At 35.5% G+C, this 18,362-nt stretch overlaps 1 protein-coding gene and 2 long non-coding RNA genes across 6 annotated transcripts in view; 1 reads left to right on the top strand and 2 right to left on the bottom strand.

The window, feature by feature from the left end:
• LOC135122709 (maternal protein tudor) overlaps nucleotides 1–18,362 on the bottom strand; it is a 36,349-nt gene that overhangs the window by 878 nt on the left and 17,109 nt on the right. For all 4 annotated transcript variants that reach the window (XM_064047080.1, XM_064047081.1, XM_064047077.1 and 1 more), the window contains 7 exons: nucleotides 18,237–18,317; nucleotides 17,866–18,187; nucleotides 17,449–17,813; nucleotides 17,094–17,396; nucleotides 12,966–13,404; nucleotides 11,512–12,910; nucleotides 754–927 (listed from right to left, as the gene is read on the bottom strand). In XM_064047080.1, coding sequence (XP_063903150.1) covers nucleotides 754–927; nucleotides 11,512–12,910; nucleotides 12,966–13,404; nucleotides 17,094–17,396; nucleotides 17,449–17,813; nucleotides 17,866–18,187; nucleotides 18,237–18,317 — 3,083 coding nt within the window. The remainder of the gene's footprint in view (nucleotides 1–753; nucleotides 928–11,511; nucleotides 12,911–12,965; nucleotides 13,405–17,093; nucleotides 17,397–17,448; nucleotides 17,814–17,865; nucleotides 18,188–18,236; nucleotides 18,318–18,362) is intronic.
• LOC135119451 (uncharacterized) lies at nucleotides 2,856–3,656 on the top strand. Its single transcript, XR_010278229.1, has 2 exons — nucleotides 2,856–3,101; nucleotides 3,172–3,656. It is a non-coding gene; the product is annotated as an uncharacterized LOC135119451 (long non-coding RNA).
• LOC135122710 (uncharacterized) lies at nucleotides 6,795–9,356 on the bottom strand. The gene is made up of 2 exons (XR_010279440.1): nucleotides 9,105–9,356; nucleotides 6,795–8,967 (listed from the first exon to the last, which is right to left on the bottom strand). It is a non-coding gene; the product is annotated as an uncharacterized LOC135122710 (long non-coding RNA).

Here is an 18,362-nt window from a genome sequence, read left to right as displayed (position 1 = left end):
TTATGTCATCAGTTGCATGGGGAGTAGAACTTTCACCAGAAGCTAAAACTTGGTTAGTGCAAGCGACGGATTCTAGACTAACATTTGGTTCAGTTGTGTCAGTTGAAAGCGATTCAGAAACTAATTCTTCCGCTATAATTTCAGTTTTGTCAACAGTTTGTTCCATAGCATCACTCGTAACAGGTGAACTATCAGTAACTCTTTCGTTAATGTCAGTACCGACATCTATACTCTCAATTTGGTTAGTACTTTGTCCACTAGGAGTTAGAATCGGAGTTCCCTCACCACAGTTTTCATCATTATAGTTAGCAATTTCGTCAGAGATGTTATTCGCACTAATATTTTCCAACTGCGAGTCGTAATCAGTACTTTCAGATTTGTTAGTATCTACACTATCCATCACACTATCAACTAAACCTTCCACAATCTCCTTGCTCTCATGACGATAAATGACTGAATCAACCAAACCCTCAACCACACTTTCTATTTCACGATGACTATCACATGTCACATACCGCTCAGATTCTGTTACCTCAGGTTTAGTACTCGATGGACTAGAAGTTACTACTCTATCGTGAAAAATATTTTCGTTAATGTAATGGCTGTGATGATCAATGTTAGTGTTTTGTGAGTGGTTAGTAGTGATACTATCAATCACGCCAGTGACTAAATTTTGCACAAAAACTTTGTTTTCGTGATATTCAATCACAGATTCAACCAAACCCTCAACCACAACTTTCATTTGGTCATCACCTGTTACTTCGGAATGTATGGTGTCGATCTCGGTTGCTTCTGTTCGAATCTTCGTGGGACTGGAAACGGGTGTTGTGGTTTTCACACCGTTTAACTCAAGACGGATGTCGTTTAAGCCAAGATACAATCTAATTGTATCGTCTGAAAAGAATTCCGCTTGGAAGATTGTATTACCTGCCGAGAAAAAAATCGCATTAAGTAATCTGTTCAAAAAAATCTTACAAGGATAAAAAATATGATAATGATGAATGATCACAGGTAAGGGTTAAGATTTTATGATTAAGGACGCTAAAAATTTGTTTTAGAAGAAAATTGTTTTAGTGATACTGAACGATTATTCTTCAAAATGTTGCATTGTTCAATTAAAAAACCAAATCATTTTAAATCATTTACTTTGTGCATTTAGTCAAAATCTGCCAGATTAACCAATAAAGTTCCGAATAACAAATGGCTTTGTACTAGTGATTTATTTTAAGAAAACAAATTAATTTTTTCCTAATTTGGTTTATGATGAGTGCGAAGAAAAAGTGTAGTATACAACTCGAATTGTAAAGTAATTACGCAACGAAATTAATATGTTGCTTTCAAATATGTATTGTTTTTATTGTCGAACGACTAAGGCAACGAAAGAATTAACATTGCCCAGTGGTAAATCTTAATCTTGTTTTATATGTAAATTGTGGTATTGATGGGTCTTTAAATTGTGAGCAAAATTTACAACTCATCTCCATACACTTTCTATTGTAATATACCTTGCTTTGGGTATAATTAATTTTTAGTGACCAATTATGAAGTATTACTATCATGTCTTGATTTTCATTTGCTTTATTTGGTTGACTTACTGTCAGTCTGTAACTACTTAAACCCACAAGATTCTACATTCTACATGTCGGGTAACTATCAGTGTGAAGTTTACTCACTAGACGCTAATCAATTTATGCAATCACGCAAATAGATACGATCGTAAAAGTGATTTAAAAATTATTTAAATAAAGTTAATATGACTTACTTTAAAAAATACGTGGTATAATTTTACTTGATTTCGTTCAATTTTCACACAAAAAAATCCCAATTTTGAAACAATTACATTTTAGAACAAGCAACTAGCAATGCTGACGTAACTAAATAACTAAACGAAGTCAAATCAAATTCAAACCTTAATTAGTTTGTTTGGTAGTAAACTCCAGCATAAATGAATTTTCTTTCAAGGCAAAATAGTTTGCATTATAATGGAGATAACGGGTGTCCAATTAAAAATCTAGCCAAAAGGGCTGTGTCCTATTCTTTTTTTTTTTCGTATGTTGTAGACAGTTTTCAGGTTATTATTCGTTCACAACAGTAGTCGATGTGACAAGTGGATAACAGCTTTTAAAATTCATTTCGAAAACGACATACGGAAAAAATAAAATCTGGTGACATAACACCCTTAACGACATTTTTAATTTGGCACCCGATAGTTTCATGGTGGGATATCTCACAAAGAATGTCTAACAAAACTAAAAATAAAGAAACTTTTAGTAACTCATTCGCGCACATTTGTAATTTTTTTGCAATGTATCAATCAAATTAAATTTCCCTCTTCAAACTAAAAACAATGGCGTTTACAGAATTTCAATATCTCCATCCATTTTCAAGACATAAAGCCGAGGAATTGACCAGTAAAGTAAGGTTAGAATTTAGAATGCGCGGCAGTTCATAATTCAAAAATTCTACTATGGGTTTCTTATGGGAGCTTGATTTTACAGACAAAATACACCGCACAGGTAGAAATCTTAACTAGTTCATGCTACAAGCGATAAAGACTGTACAATTATCTTCCTGTTACTAAAGGTTTAACTATATAAAAAGCTTGTGTTAAAGAAATATCGCAAATTAAAAACAACGTTGTTCATCAAAGTAACGTACATCGTTTCTAATGCCTTGCGCATGAGTGAAACGGAAAATCCAGCAACACGCCGAACAGAAAAGGAACGCGAATATTTTGGAGGGCTAGTGACGTTTAGATCGTGAAAATCCCCAAAATATGACAGTTGATTTCGTATTTTCATCACAACAATCATAATCACAATTTTTGGATGATATATTAGTTCTGTGCATCTGTGATATTGGTTTACATTAGGTTGTATATGTCTGTGGACTGGTTTTATTGTATTTGTTATTAATAATGACAGAAAGACATGTGTTAACAATAGGGGCAATTACCAGTTTTTTTTTTTTGTTGACGATCGGAAATGCATTGTGAACGGAGAAAATTCTTTGCAGTCAAATAATGCAGTGAAAGTCACTTGGTATACTGAATTAAATGTGCTTGAAGAGTTTATTCGAGCTAGAATGCGAAATAGCCAATGGTAAGTTAATGTATATTGATAAATTCTGTATCAAGTACAATTATGAGGTATTTTGTTTTATTTTGCATAGATATTCCTTAAGAGAGGCAACATGTGAAACCACAACGGGTGCATTTGTATGTCACCATATGGCTACACCTGCCCTACACGGGCGTTATAATGTATTTTGGACCAATAATTTGCGTTCTTGGGACGTACATCTGAAGAAAAGTGAATCAGCCGAGGTCAGAGCTGTGATCTCTGAAAATTCTTTTAATCCCCAAGTCAACCTAAACACAGCTAATGTTGAGGTACAACTTTATGAAAGCTTACGACAAACTGATGGGAGCGAAGCACTGCTTTGGCTATTGGGCCCTGAACCAGAAAGATCTGAAGAAAATCTACTTCACAGTGTCGAAGAACTATTAGTGTCCGAGGACTATTTAAATGGTCCATTAATATAACAGTTTGTGGGTCAGTTTTTCACCAAAAGTGAATCAGAGTTTGCATTAGGCGGTGCAATTTTTTATTGTAGAATATTTTTTTTTGTTTTGAAATAAATTGGTCTTTAAATTGTGATTTTTTTTAAATGGGTGTTTCAGACCCAATTCGTACTAAAATGAAAGTGATTTTTACTTGTACATGAAAGGTTTAATCACGAATGCTAAGTTTTTCATTTTCTACCAAAAAGTGTGAAAAGAAAAAAGCTTGGGATTGATGATGATTCTTAAATCAAAATTTGGCAATTGATTGAAAACATTTGCAAATATGAGATCTCCTTTAAGTATTATTTTATATTCACAGCCGTATCTCTAGCATGTGAACATCAAAGCCATTTATGTGGAGGGGGAAGTCAATGACAGTATGAACCACTGTGCGACATACGTTCGAGGCAAATGTAGTGGTAAAAGTTGAATTCAAATATTTATTAAATACCACCGGTTCCGTTCGTGTTTGGTATCAAGATCAACAGTAAAAATATCAGTCTTAATGGTACAAGTAGTGGTATATATAAGAAAATTACTTTAATGGTAGAATTTAAGCGTTAAAATGACGCCTCGATTTCACCCATAAGGATTACACGGGGAACTGAAATTCGGGTCTCGTGTTATGAACTGAGTTCAAATTTCGCGCGTCATTCACTTTACTGGTCAATTTTATCTGGGACACTTATATGTACAATCTGTTAAACATTTTTGTCCTGATTACATTCGAACAAATTACCTCTTTACTTAAAACTGAAGTGTATACACAAGAAGTAAATTTTGAAAATGAACATAACAATGTATAATTATTTCCCGGCTTGTCCGAATTGCGATTCATTTTTAATCCGCAACCGAACTGCGGTAAAATTCTTGGTTAGAGGTTAAGCTGTCTCGCTTTAATCAGGTACCTAAATGATGGACACAGTTATTGAATACTTAAAACTCTGAATCAAGAACTTAATAAAAATTTAATAAACAACATGAACATATTATATTTATTTCCCAATTTACTGTCAGTAAATCCACTTTGTTTATTTTTCGATCCTGTTATGTATGAAAAACTAACCGTTGATCACATACATACATATTAATAAATTGTAGTGATGGTAGATGTCAGTGTCGAATTGTGCCGTCGGGACACCGGGAAATTTCCCGGTGGGCCCCGAAACAGTCTACTTCTTTTTGATACAACACATTTTTCACATATACAGCATGTTACAATGACAAATGCAATAACTATTCCTACAAATATAACAAACTCCTAAATAAATATTAAATAAGAGCATATTTTTACTTTGAGAGCGTAAACTCGGTACAAAACAATTGGACTCCCGTTTCCGTCTGTCTGTTTGTCTATCTGTCTGTCTGTCCGGATTTTTATAAAACGTACAATCTCCGAAACTACTGAATCCATTGTCAAATTTTATAAGTGTGTCGCGGATACCGTGTAGATGGTAATACGCTAATCAAAATTTGCCTCATCATCCCTACCAACAATTTATTGACGTCATCTTCAAAATTTACAGTAGTATATATTATTTAAATTTTATAAAATAAAATACTCTTGCACATGTGGTTGATGAAACATTGAACCCTGTTGAACTTTTATCCTAGACATCTAAATTTTTGGAGAAAAAATCTTGCAAGTTAACTTTGGAACTCCAAAACCGATTGGTATGAAATTTTATAAACATTTTAAGGTTATCGTAAGCATGGTAAATCGTTACTCAATTTTTTTTCGTTTATAAATAAATAAATGTTCTTTAATTTATATTTACCAAATATGAATTTTGGTGATTGTTATTTCAAATCCATTTCTCATCTGAATGACTCGGGTTTAAGAATTGGATTAGCGGACGTTTTAGATGAAATTTCTAAATTGCAATCAGTAGAAAGTAAAATGAAACGTTTCACCCCACATTTTTTTTGTTATCTATTTAAACTATTTTTTCACCCTGTTGTCATCTATTTTAAGGTGCTGTATCATTTTTTTAAGCAAACAGACCCATTTTGACGTTAAATTTTTTTATTGCTTCTTAATAAGATAAAAAGTCAATTTTTGTGTGTTTTTTTTTAATTGCATTTTTTACATTTCACCCAAATTTTAAGGTTATAAGTGGCAAGTTTTCACCCTAGACATCCAGATTTTTTGGGAATAATCAAAATTGTATAACAACATTTTACTAATAAGAAAATTATCCGCAATTCGGACAATTATTATTCGCCAATTGACAACTCGGACTATTTTAAGCAACAACTGTTTATGATATTAACCCTTCAAATTATATACAAAATCTTTCTGACCGCTGCGCACAATTGTCCCTTATCTCTCAGGTGGTTTGCGCCCAACTGTCCGGTAGGCTTAGGAACACTTGCAGATTTTTCTGACCAGAGCGCGCAAACGCGGTGAAGAGTGTACCCCATTTAATAGTGGGCAATAAATCAAATACATATATATTTCTTTGCGCAATATCACGTTACATTCGTGATTAAGACAAAAACAGATCTTTAGTTACAGAGAAATTAATACTTTGCTACTTATATTATCGCACATTTCCCATAATTATATTGTTACGTACAAAGAATTTTATAATCGGTTATTATAACGAAATGTTAACAATTTACAATATTTTTCTAATATACAGGGTGTCCCAGAATTCGCGCCATTCCCGTGAATGACATGTTCCCTGTCCCGAACTGTGCCGTAATTCGCAAAAAGAATTGTCCAGGCTTTAACCGTGTGAGAACTGGAAGGCGATTAAGTTGACCAATAGAGAGGCTGCTTTTATATCCGAACGTTTCTATGTTCAAAGTTACCTATGCCAAGAACAAAAAATCGGGTAATACTAAAGTTGAATGATTTTTTTCCGAATCCCCCTCCGTCAACAAAAGGAAACAGAAGTGTGGTTATAAATTTAATCGTTTTGACAATTGTTTGTCATAAACTGTCACGAAGTTCATCACTGACCTGAAGAGATGCTTCTGCGCCAAAGATGACTGATTAATGTACACAGAGACATCAAGGTTTACTTTAAGGTAAGTAGCATGGGACAGAAGTTATTTCTGCTGCCATTCTAGTTAAATTGTGTTTAACTGGGCTGTACATGTCATAAGAGAAGCTGTTTCATTTCATCGTAGGCAAATAATACATTTATTACTACTCTACATAGTGTAGATACCAAAGAGCAGGTATTAGAAGTCATTTTCTTAGAGCCCCGTGAATAATGTGTTGTTCTTTTAAACGAAAATTAGTACATTTTCAGAATTCACTATGCATCATATGCCTGATATTAAGTTTATCGTTATTTCTAAAAAAGAGTACCACATGTCCATTCAAAGAACGTTATTAAGTGTACTAAAACATAAATATCGCCTTTGATTAATCGGTGCTTATGATTTTCAATAAACAGTATCAATTTTTACTGAACAGCTTAGTTGCTGATACCTAATCTAAGCAACGAAAAAAGAGACGAGACTCCACTTCTCTGGTGTGTTAAGATCATAGGTATCTGCTGTGGTGTCAATCATGCGGGGGAGATACTGAAAACTGAGACTTATTCAAGAATAATATTGATGCTGCACATGATGATTTAAAACAGTTTCTTTAAAGTTGTGAGTACTTTCTAGAGATTGAAAAGATACGAATAAAAATTATAACAAAAATCGTTTAGTTGCATTTTTTTTAAGAACAATACAAACTATAAACAAATCAGTACCAATACCACTAAGTTATTGATGTCTTATTCATACTAGTATAAAGAATATTTGGAAATGATGTTAATTTATGGAGAATGTACACGCTATGCAGCCACTGCTGTGCGCGAATATACAGGTATTTTCCCCAATCATCGGCTCCTTGACCAGCATGTGTTTCGTCGTTTGTTGCATCCAGCAAAAGAAGATGGATCTTTTCAGCCTATTCGGAAAGGCCGTGCTGGGGCTCCACGGATTATACGCGTAGACGGTGAAGAACAAGTGGCACAAATGAATGGATGCTCAAGATCTATCATGCATCGTATCCTTACAGACAAAAATCTGCATCCTTACTATTGACGAAAGTGCAGCATCTGCGACGAGCCGACTGCGCGACGGGTGCATGTTGCTAAATGGTTACTGCGACAAAATGAACTAATAAATCCTGATTTTTCACGGCATATTCTTTTCGCCTACGAATGTTGATTTTCCCGAAAAAGAATATTTAATGCGCACAATTAGCACTTCTGGGCAAACGAAAAAATCCACATTTCGCTAACTTGAGAGCATATCAAGAGCAATACTATTAATCTATGGGCTGGAATCGTTGTACTGTAACGTTACGAGCATTAAACAATGTGCTCAAAATGACCACCATTAACTTCAATGCAAGTTCTAGCTCGTCGAATTATGTTGTGTTGTGTATTATTTAACATCTCAGGAGTAACTGTAGCGTAGGTTTCGTGCAGTCTCTCTTCCAGTTCTTCTAACGTATCTAGGGGTTTTCTACGAGTATATACGTAATTTTTAATTTGATTCCAAAAAAAAAAGTCCAAAGGAGAAAGGTCTGGAGATCTAGGAGGCTAGATGTTAGTACTGCTACGCCCAATCCACCTATGAGGATACTCTTTTCAATGTTCGCCGTACAAGTATCGAATTATGTGGAGGAGCGTCGTCGTGCTGAAACCACATATTCCGCCGTACATTCAAAGGAACGTCTTCCAACAACGCCGGAAGCTCTAGTCGTAGAAAATTAGCATATGCCTCCCCATTAAGGCGATCAGGTAACACAAACGGCCCCACCTAAAAAAACAGGAACGGAGTTTAGTGATTATTTTATCAATGCATTAAAATTTTTGCCACAGTAGTACCAATGATTCCAGCCCATAGATTAATAGTAAATCGCTCCTGATATGCTGTCACCCTAGTGAGATGTGGATTTTCGTGTGCCCAGAAATGCCAATTGTGTGCATTAAACATTCCTTCTCGGGAAAATGAGCATTCGTCGGTGAAAAGAATGCGCCGTGAAAAATCAGGATTTAGTTCATTTTGTCGCAGTAACCATCGAGCAAAATGTACTCGTCGCGGGTAGTCGGTTGGTCGCAGATGCTGCACTCTCGTGTAATGGTAAGGATACAGTCTTCTCTCTTGAAGGATACGATGAGTGGTCGATCTTGGGCATCCACTCATTTGCGCTACGTAGAGGACACTTCTCCTAGGATCCGCTTCCATGTTTTCTAACACTTGCTCTTCAGCACCTACACGTACATTCCGTGGAGCTCCAGCACGGCCTTTCCGATTAGGTTGAAAAGATCCATCTTCTCTTGCTCGATGTAACAATCGGTGAAACACATGTTGGTCTGGGTGCCGACGATTATTCACGGGGCTCTAAGAAAATGACTTCTAATACCTGCTCTTCGGTAGCTACTCTATGTAGAATAGTAATAAATGTATTATTTTTTGCCTACGATGAAATGAAACAGCTTCTCTTATAACATGTACAGCCCAGTTAAACACAATTTAACTAGAATGGCAGCAGAAATAACTTCTGTCCCATGCTACTTACCTTAAAGTAAACCTTGATGTCTCTGTGTACATTAATCAGTCATCTTTGGCGCAGAAGCATCTCTTCAGGTCAGTGATGAACTTCGTGACAGTTTATGACAAACAATTGTCAAAACGATTAAATTTATAACCACACTTCTGTTTCCTTTTGTTGACGGAGGGGGATTCGGAAAAAAATCATTCAACTTTAGTATTACCCGATTTTTTGTTCTTGGCATAGGTAACTTTGAACATAGAAACGTTCGGATATAAAAGCAGCCTCTCTATTGGTCAACTTAATCGCCTTCCAGTTCTCACACGGTTAAAGCCTGGACAATTCTTTTTGCGAATTACGGCACAGTTCGGGACAGGGAACATGTCATTCACGGGAATGGCGCGAATTCTGGGACACCCTGTATAGATTTAGAAAAGTCCATTGTACGCCCCTCTCCGTAATAAATGTCGTCAATTTTTGCATGTTTTTTTTTCACAGGAAATAGCGTATAAAATCAAATTTTAATAAAAGAGAGATAAAATATACCTAAACAAAAAACTCATCCTACGTCAATTTTCCTCGTTTTTAGGAGACACTAAAATTGGGAAGAAAATTGTCCCGGACTAAATCGAATGATACCGCCTTATTCTCACTCTACATAATCAACGCCAGTTTCAATTCCTAGAAACTCGCTCTATATACATTAACATTCCAGGGTTGAAATATACAAATCCCTTTCTAAAATATGACAATATCACTGAAAGAAGACGTCAAAAATATGTTTCATAGAAAAATATGCACTTATCATTGAAAAAACTACTTGTTTAACCTTGTATATACGTTTTGATTTCTGGTGATGGAACGCTGCACGACAATCAAGAATGAAATAGGTATCAATGAAAACTCTACATTGTGGATGGGAATACCACTAGACGTTCATTATTTTTTTTATATTTTTTCCAGGAATCTGATAAAACTGGAACAGTTTTTATGTAGTAATTTTATAGCAATTGTTGAATTTGTTGCGACAAATTTTTAAATTGCATTCATATTTTATCACTTTTTTATCATCAACTTATAAAGGACAATTCCACGGTTTACATTCGTGAAATTATTTATTAGATACGGATTTAATAAACAAAAATACAACATAACATCGGAACAGGGAATTATAAAACGACCAATTTGAAAAATCTTAGGGTCGGCCCGAGGTAGCTCGGATAATCTTCATCCACTCAATTTTATGGTTATCGTCGGACCCAATGTGTGACAAAGATCGCACTATGTACCGGCAATTTTTACGTCTGCAGCGTTTGCTTTTTACTCGGTTAGTATCAATTGTGCAATATTTATTATAAAAACAGTTTTATCCAATTTGTTAAGAAAGACCCATTTTACATCCCTCTTTTTGTAATTTTGTTCTTATTGCAATATGAATAGTGTAAGCGCAATGTAAATGTAAATTTTTGCATGTTTTGAATGTTTTTTTTTACAGAACATGACGTTTAAAATCAAATTTTAATAAAAGAGAGACAAAATATGTATAGTAAGGATTCTTAAACAAAAACCTATCATCCTAGGTCAATTTCCTTCGTTTTTAAGCGATACTAAAATTGGGAACAAAATTGTCCTGAATTAACCCGCCTTAAACCAACGAATGCCCGAACAAGCTTTTTGATAAAATATTATCAATCTATGATGCCGCTTTGAAATTTACGTAAATCCAAGCGATGTATTCAAGAGATTAGTTATGCATCAAAAATTCACCCGGGTCAACGTTGGGGTAAGATAATTTCATAATGTTGAAACACAAACTAGTTAATATTCTATCACTGTACATGACCTTTACAGACACCTCGGTTAAATTCATTACAGAATGGAGTAGAGTAGACCAGCCCTGCGTGGCAATAGAACGCCAAACTTTGACCGAGGGTTTACAATGTATGAATTACGAATTAGGAGCTGCGGTTCCTTAAGTCTTGGTTTACACAATTCTATAGTATAAAAAATTTCAAAATCCCCTTAGCAATATTATTATCTCCTATTGGTCTACAGGAAAACACAGTAAAAAGCATAATAAAACTCACTGACGCTTCTATAAACGCATTCATCAGCTATTCCATTTATTCCGAGCTCACTTGAAAGCGAGCAAATTTACCGACGTTAATCGTGCTCACTTTCAAACATGATAAAAGGAAATAATAAAAATAGTCATTAATGCACTTTTTACCAATACCTTTGCCTTGAAAAATTTAACACGGACAATCTAATCGAACGATACTCTTTACTTATAAAAAACTTTCAGCATCATTAACGAACTGAAGAAAACATTAATCACATCTTGATAATTTATTTGAAGTAAAAAGTACTCAAACGTCCATATAAATTACTTCCGCAAAAGAAAAATGTTGCAAACTTCTGTATCAACACTTACCATTATCGGTAATCTCTTCAAACTTCTTAATAGACTCCTCACCCCACGTCACATCCGGCAAACTTTCAAGTTTGTACTTCGTCTGCAACTGCTCCTCGCCCTTAATTAAGATCATCTCATCCAACCCTTCAAAACTCTTAACGCGGACATCTTCAGTCTTTGGTAAAAGCAAAGTTGTTACATCGACTCCATCGAGCAACAACTCGACTACCGCCGTCTCGCCTGTACTCAATTTCTTTACATTAAAAGTAGTCTGTCCGTCAGCGGAAATCTCACTGAACTTCCGCACCATTTCCGGTCCCCAGTTAGTCAAATTCTCCGGTTTTTGTAAGCTACACTTTTGTGCTAGTGGCGGTATTATCACTAATTCTTCTGGAAGCTCTCTTAAACTACAACTCGTACACGAGTTACCGTAGTCCACGAATAAGACTTCGATACCCGCAACGGTATTTGACAAAATTCTTGCACGGTACCACATCTGGTCGTCCGGGAAAAGAGCGGCGCACAGAGCACCTGGAGCTAAGTCTTCCAACTCTGAGAAATTCTCAGCCCCTGATAGCTGTTCGGCGACCCATTCCAACTCGTCTACGCAGTTTTCCAGCTGGATCCAGAACTCCGACGGCGAATTCAAATGACTGACAAAACCTACACTACTCGTTTCTGTCAAAATTTCGTCCGCTAAAGCCAAGTTCTCTTCAATCAACACTTCGCGGATATTTATTCCGTTAGAAAACAATTCGACGTAGTTCGTTTTTTCGTCTTGGCTCAAAAATTGGGCTGTCAGAGTTTCGACGTTGCACAACTGATCGAATCGTTCGGATGCTGTGCTGGTCCATTCTTCGTCTATTGGTTTGATTTTTAATCTACATCTGGTTGCGTGGACTTCCAACGACAACAGATGCGGCGGGAGAGTTTTTACGTGAGTTTTATCGTTCTCGAGGACATCCGTGTTACCGTAATCGACGAATCGAACGGTGGTAATGTCGGCATCGGCGTCTAAAACTTGAGCTCTGTACCAGAGCTGGTCCAACGAATATGGGGCGGCACACAATACTCCTACAACAGAGTTCTCCATGTCGGGCATTTCAGGCATTTGCTCTTGCAAACTAGCTTGCAACTGCTCGATGACATCCAAAGATTCTGCTAGTTGTAGGTAGAAGTCACTTGGACTATCTGCATGGCTTAGAATGACCTGAGTACCGGACGGTGCTGACGTTTGAACAGTAGGTTCCACTGCTTCGATGGTTTGTGGTTCAATTACAGACTCTTGAGGTTCTTCTACAGGTAAAATAGGGGTTTCTTCTTCTTGTATAGCACCTTCTAGGCCGGATTCCGTGAATGTTAGGTTCACAAAAACGACTTTACCAATTAGATCTTCGGTAGGGTTTTGAATGGTTACCTGCAATGAAGTTTTCCCAGTAAACACTAAACGGTAAAAAAATATCAGCACTTACCCCTATGCACATAATTGGTAATTGCATAAATTCTAAGGCCAGTTCTCGCAAAGCATCAACTTCAACTTCTTCTGAGTTGCCGTAGTCCACATAAGTAACCGTAACCTTGGTTTCTTCAATTTTTGTTACTCTGCCTCTATACCAATTCGTGTCAGAGCCTTTAACGGCATAGAGGTAATTTTCAACCGGAGTGACAGGTTCTTCTATTGGGGTATTTTCGTAAAATTCAAAACTTCTGTTGAGCAAGTATTCAATAGTTTCGGCGCAATCTGATGGCTGAATATAAACAGTTGTGTCTTCAATGTAAGTAATTTCACCAGATGTGGAAGAATATAAGATCAAGTATGGGCACAGGAGTTCTACAGATTCATAAGCTCCTTCATCGTTATTTACTAGTTTAATTTTTACGCCATTTTCATCGTACACAGTGACCTCCAACCTGAAAATTTATTTGGTTGTAATTCTCTAAATACATAAAACTAGTACGCAGGGTGAAAATAGTATGAGAAGAACATGTTGAGTTAAGTTTTATATAAAATATATTTGGCTACAATTCAAACGTACAATCGCAAATTACCACTGTGCATTAAATATTTGTACATTTCTCTAAGGAAATGGATGACTAAGTAAAGAACAAAATTAAAAATTTGTTCGCCAAGAAAATAAAACCAAAAGCAATTTTGAATCTTTTTGCCCAGAAATACAAAGTAGTGCCGATTATTTGGAAAGTTGGCTTGTCAAAAACTAAACTACTCCCCAAAGCCTTTATCATAAACCACTTCACAACCGATGAGGACGACGGGGTTTAACGGTTTTATGGCATTCTGTTAGAAAATGGACATTATAATCCACGCAAATGCAACCTACAAATTAAATTGGCAGGAATTTCCTGTTTTCACTTCAAGCTGAGAAAGTATTATAATAAGATCAATCGGAAGAATGGATGCTTTCATGTTTTCTCGATGTTTCATGACCCAGAGTATGAAAAAATACGTCCCCCATTTTCATCCGTCTGTTATCTGTCTGTCGATTTTTCGATTTTTATTAGATAGATAATGTCCAAAACTACCGAAACGATTGTTATCAAAGTTCATAAGTATGTTAGTAATATAGATAATAAAACGCGAACCAAAATATGGCTAATCATTAATTAACAGTAAAAGGAGGTTTTTCGGCACAAGTTGCTTTTACTGTATCTCATTTCCGACAAAAGTCGACAATCTTTCTTTTATAATTTTGTAAGCTGAAAACAATGGTGAAAACCGTATCTCGAAATTTCCATAAATAACTAAATAAAAAAAAATGTATCGAAAGTTATTTCGTCAGAAATTGCCTCGCTTCTGAAATATAGTCCAACAAATAGTGCTTCTCTGAAAAATTATAAAATTTGATTTTGCGGAATTTTACTTTTTTGTGATAAACCTCTATGGAGTATAAACAATATAGAAGGTACTAGTCACAGTGTAATAAAAAAAGGTTTCACCTTATTACGAGTATATTCTTAAAAAAGACACTTGGGGCCCGCGAGAAGGTTTGGCCTTCTTTAAAAAAGGACAGTTGGGACACCTCAGGTTTCACATTCTTAAAAAAAAAGGACGTTTGGGGCCCCCGAGAAGGTTTTATATTTTTAAAAAAGACCGTTGAGACCCCCGAGAAGATTTTACATGCTCAAAAAAAGATATTTGGGGCCCCTAAAACAAGATTTTACATTTTTAAAAACAGTTGGGACCGCCGAGAAGATTTCACATTCTAAAAAAACCATTTGGCGCCCCCGAGAAGGTTTTACATTTTTAAAAAAGCCTGTTGGGACCCCCGAGAAAGTTTTAAATTCTTAAAAAAAGATCTTTGGGGATCCCGAGAAAGTTTTACATTTTTAAAAAAGGCAGTTGGAACCCCCGAGAAAGTTTCACACTAAAAATAAAAAAAAAATTGGGACCCCTGAGAAGGTTTCACATTCTACAAAAAACATTTGACGCCCTTGAGGTTTTACATTTAAAAAAAGACAATTGGGACCCCCGATACGGTTTCACATTCTTAAAAAAATACATTTGGGGCCCCCGAGAAGGTTTTACGTTTTTAAAAAAGACAGTTGGAACCCCCGAGAAGGTTTTACACTTTTAAAAAAGACAGTTGGAACACCCGAGGTTTCACATTCTTAAAAAACGACATTTGGCGCCCCCGAGAAGGTTTTACATTTCAAAAATATTTTATTAGTGCGCATAAGCTGCTTTTACAATCCTACCCATATATTTTTTTGATTAGATTATAGACATTTATTACGTTTATTTAAAGACATCAACAATTATTGATTATTGAAATCCAATTGAGAAACACTCTGAAAAAGAATCGAAATACATATACGGAAAACCACAAAGGGATAATAAATTAGACTAACCAACGTCACGAATACTGCAACATTTAGTTGGCGTGTTTTTCCTAAAGTGTTTCCATTCTAACTCGACTTTTTCTCACTTTTACAAATAATTACTGGACTGACTCATCATCACCGACAAGCGGAAGTCGCCATGGGCACTCCAGAACAACCTCGATCGCGAAATATCTAGAAAGAAACGCGTGGCTGTTTAAATAGGGACCACCGCCGGAAACGGGCAGGCGAGTCCAGTCAAAGAGAGAATGTGAGTTTTGTCAAATCCATTCCCGTCGAGTCGGAATTATTCTGTACATAATCGGTGTATAATTAATCGTGTAAATTAGTACTATTCAGAAATAAATGGTTGAGTTTTACCCACGCCGATTTTAAATACCGATTATCATAACAATATTATAATTGGAAAGTTTGCAAAGTCAAAGAACAGTTCGAAGCATAGATTTTACCTACATTTTCTGTTAATTTGGTTTTACCTCTTAGAAAAATAAACTACTGCATTATAAAACATTATAGCGTTTATTACAAAAACAAAATGATTCGATTTTACGCATTCACTTAGTAGAAAGTTGTATTTACCCGTCCAAGGTAGGTAGGAAACGGTGTGAGACGAATAAAGTAAGACGAAAAACCGTAACAACTTAACTAATAGTTCACAGAATTAAAATAATAATTATCTGCAAGACTCACAATAGTCTAACAATAGTTTGAAAACTGACAAACGTCTAACTTCGTGTTTGTTCAACATTTCACAGATTGTAGAGTACAAAAATGTGAGTTTCTCGTTTCAGTCTGTCTACAAGCGATTAAATTTACTCAAAATTTTGTCACATAAATCACACTTAAAACTTATGCCTTAAAACATTTTTAGCTTTATGTATATACATATGGGTAATCTAAAAAACAAAATAAGATCTGGACAGTACAATGAAACTTTACAATTTGTCTTTCAACTTGTACAACAAAGTTCTTTGAAATTTTATTATAAAACTCACATAGAGCGAATAAAAACAGAACACTATTCATACAAACATTTGCCTACGTCATCCCCAAACATTAAATAAATGTTCAAACAAAATACGCTGCAACAAAGTAATCTTATGATAGTGTTGTAATTGTTCATTTCAAAATTAATATCTCAATCCCCATCAAAGAATTAATAACTGATCCCAAAAAAAAAATATATATACATATTTAAAAATACTTCATAATAATAAGTCATGTTCGAACACTAACTTCGCAGTTTTTTTTTTTTTTAGTGACAGTGAAATTTAACATAGATTGTTTTTATTAACTGCGAAAATATTAGTAAAAAAATCCGAAATTTTGCATGGAAAATATTGTTCATTTGTGTTCGTTAAAAGCAATTCAAAAAATGAACAACACAGACAAAACCAGAGACAGCTAGAGGAAATCTGCATTTTTGTATTATACGAATTGCGAACTGCCAAAAAAAACATGAAATGAGACTCCTTAACTATCAGTTAAGAGTGAATCAAAAAAGCAGAAAAAAATTGTTATAACAAAATATTCAGTGCATGACTGTAACAAATGTTAGTTTAACATAATCTCAACATAAATTTAATATCAACATCGTTATTGTCTGAAGCTCCGTCTATTTATCAACTGACACATGTAACGCAACCTGTGACACATTAAATCGTTTTAAATTAATCAGATTACTTCAAACGTGTCCATACAAGAAATGAAGAGTAATTAAATTCTACATAAAAAACACTCACCTATCTTCTTTAAGGTCATCAACATAAACAATCAAAATCTGCTCCAATTTTTCCTGCAAGTTACTTTCCCATGTTACTGTTGATTCACTCAAATTAAAAACACTGCAACTCAATAAAACTCCTGACTGTAGAGACACAGTAAAATCAGCTAAGCTATTCATACTGATTAACATAGCTCTAAACTGCTGCCCTATCAGAAGAGGTAACTCAGGCGGAGCGGGAGGCATTGCAGCTTTAGCCAAACCATCCCGCACCAGTGCACTTGCGATGTCCTCACCATCACATTCCAGATGAACGGCAGTTCTAAAAACAAACAACTGTACCTCTTCTTTTCATGAAATAACGGTGCACCAACCTATCATTTTCTGTCGAAACAAATCTACAGAAAAATTGCTTCTTATCAAAATATGCACTAAAGCTGCCACTATCTGACCAACTCTGTGCCGGCGGTTCGATGCCATTCAGCTGACAACAAATAGCCTGAGCCGGGAGTTCCATGAATCGCATTTCAATCGGCCAAACTTTATCAACGATAGAAACGTTGCCAAAATCAACGTAATATACTTTGAACTGTTTGCCGACGGTTTCCAAAATTTGAGCGCGATATAAGACATTATCTTCTGGGAATAAGGCAATCACTGGAGCACCAATTTCAACCCCACTTGACTGATGGCTTTTGTAAGCTTGTTGAATTTCTTCCATCATTTTTTTGAATGCCTCCTGATAAAAGGAAAATTGTAATAGAAACGCAATTAATGGAAAGAAAACATACTTGGGTGTTTTCAATTTGGCAATAAAAATTCGTGGGATTGTGGAACCAGCTGATAAGAACAATTGATTCTGTGTTATCAATACTTAGATTAACGAATTTAGCTGTACTCGGAGCAGCGTTCGGTACTTCTGTGGTGGTAGCGGGAGCAGTATTCCAGGTATCGCCCCCTCCCGAGTTACTTCCGAAAGCATCGTTTAAAGGCTTTTCGAATTTTTTGTTAAAATTCGGCTTAGTTTTATTGCGAAAGTTATCTCCTCTGTCTTTATTAAATCCTTTGCGGAAGCTTTTCTCTGAACCGCTTGAGCTTAACTCACTTGTTTCCCTAGAATTTATCACTGAAATCTAATCCACCTACAAGATTTATTATTTACCTTCTAAAATCTGGCTTCTTCTTAAAACCACCTCTTTGTCCGGTTTCGGTATTATTCCAATCGTTATTGCCTTCGTCAAATCTATAACAGCCCATTTCAATTAGGTACACGCGTTCTAGACATAAA

This window comes from Zophobas morio, unplaced genomic scaffold, assembly GCF_036711695.1.
Source record: "Zophobas morio isolate AGI-343-1 ecotype UQ-CSIRO unplaced genomic scaffold, CSIRO_AGI_Zmor_V1 ptg000005l, whole genome shotgun sequence".
Lineage (NCBI taxonomy): Eukaryota > Metazoa > Arthropoda > Insecta > Coleoptera > Tenebrionidae > Zophobas > Zophobas morio.
This window is presented reverse-complemented; position numbering and strand designations above follow the sequence as displayed.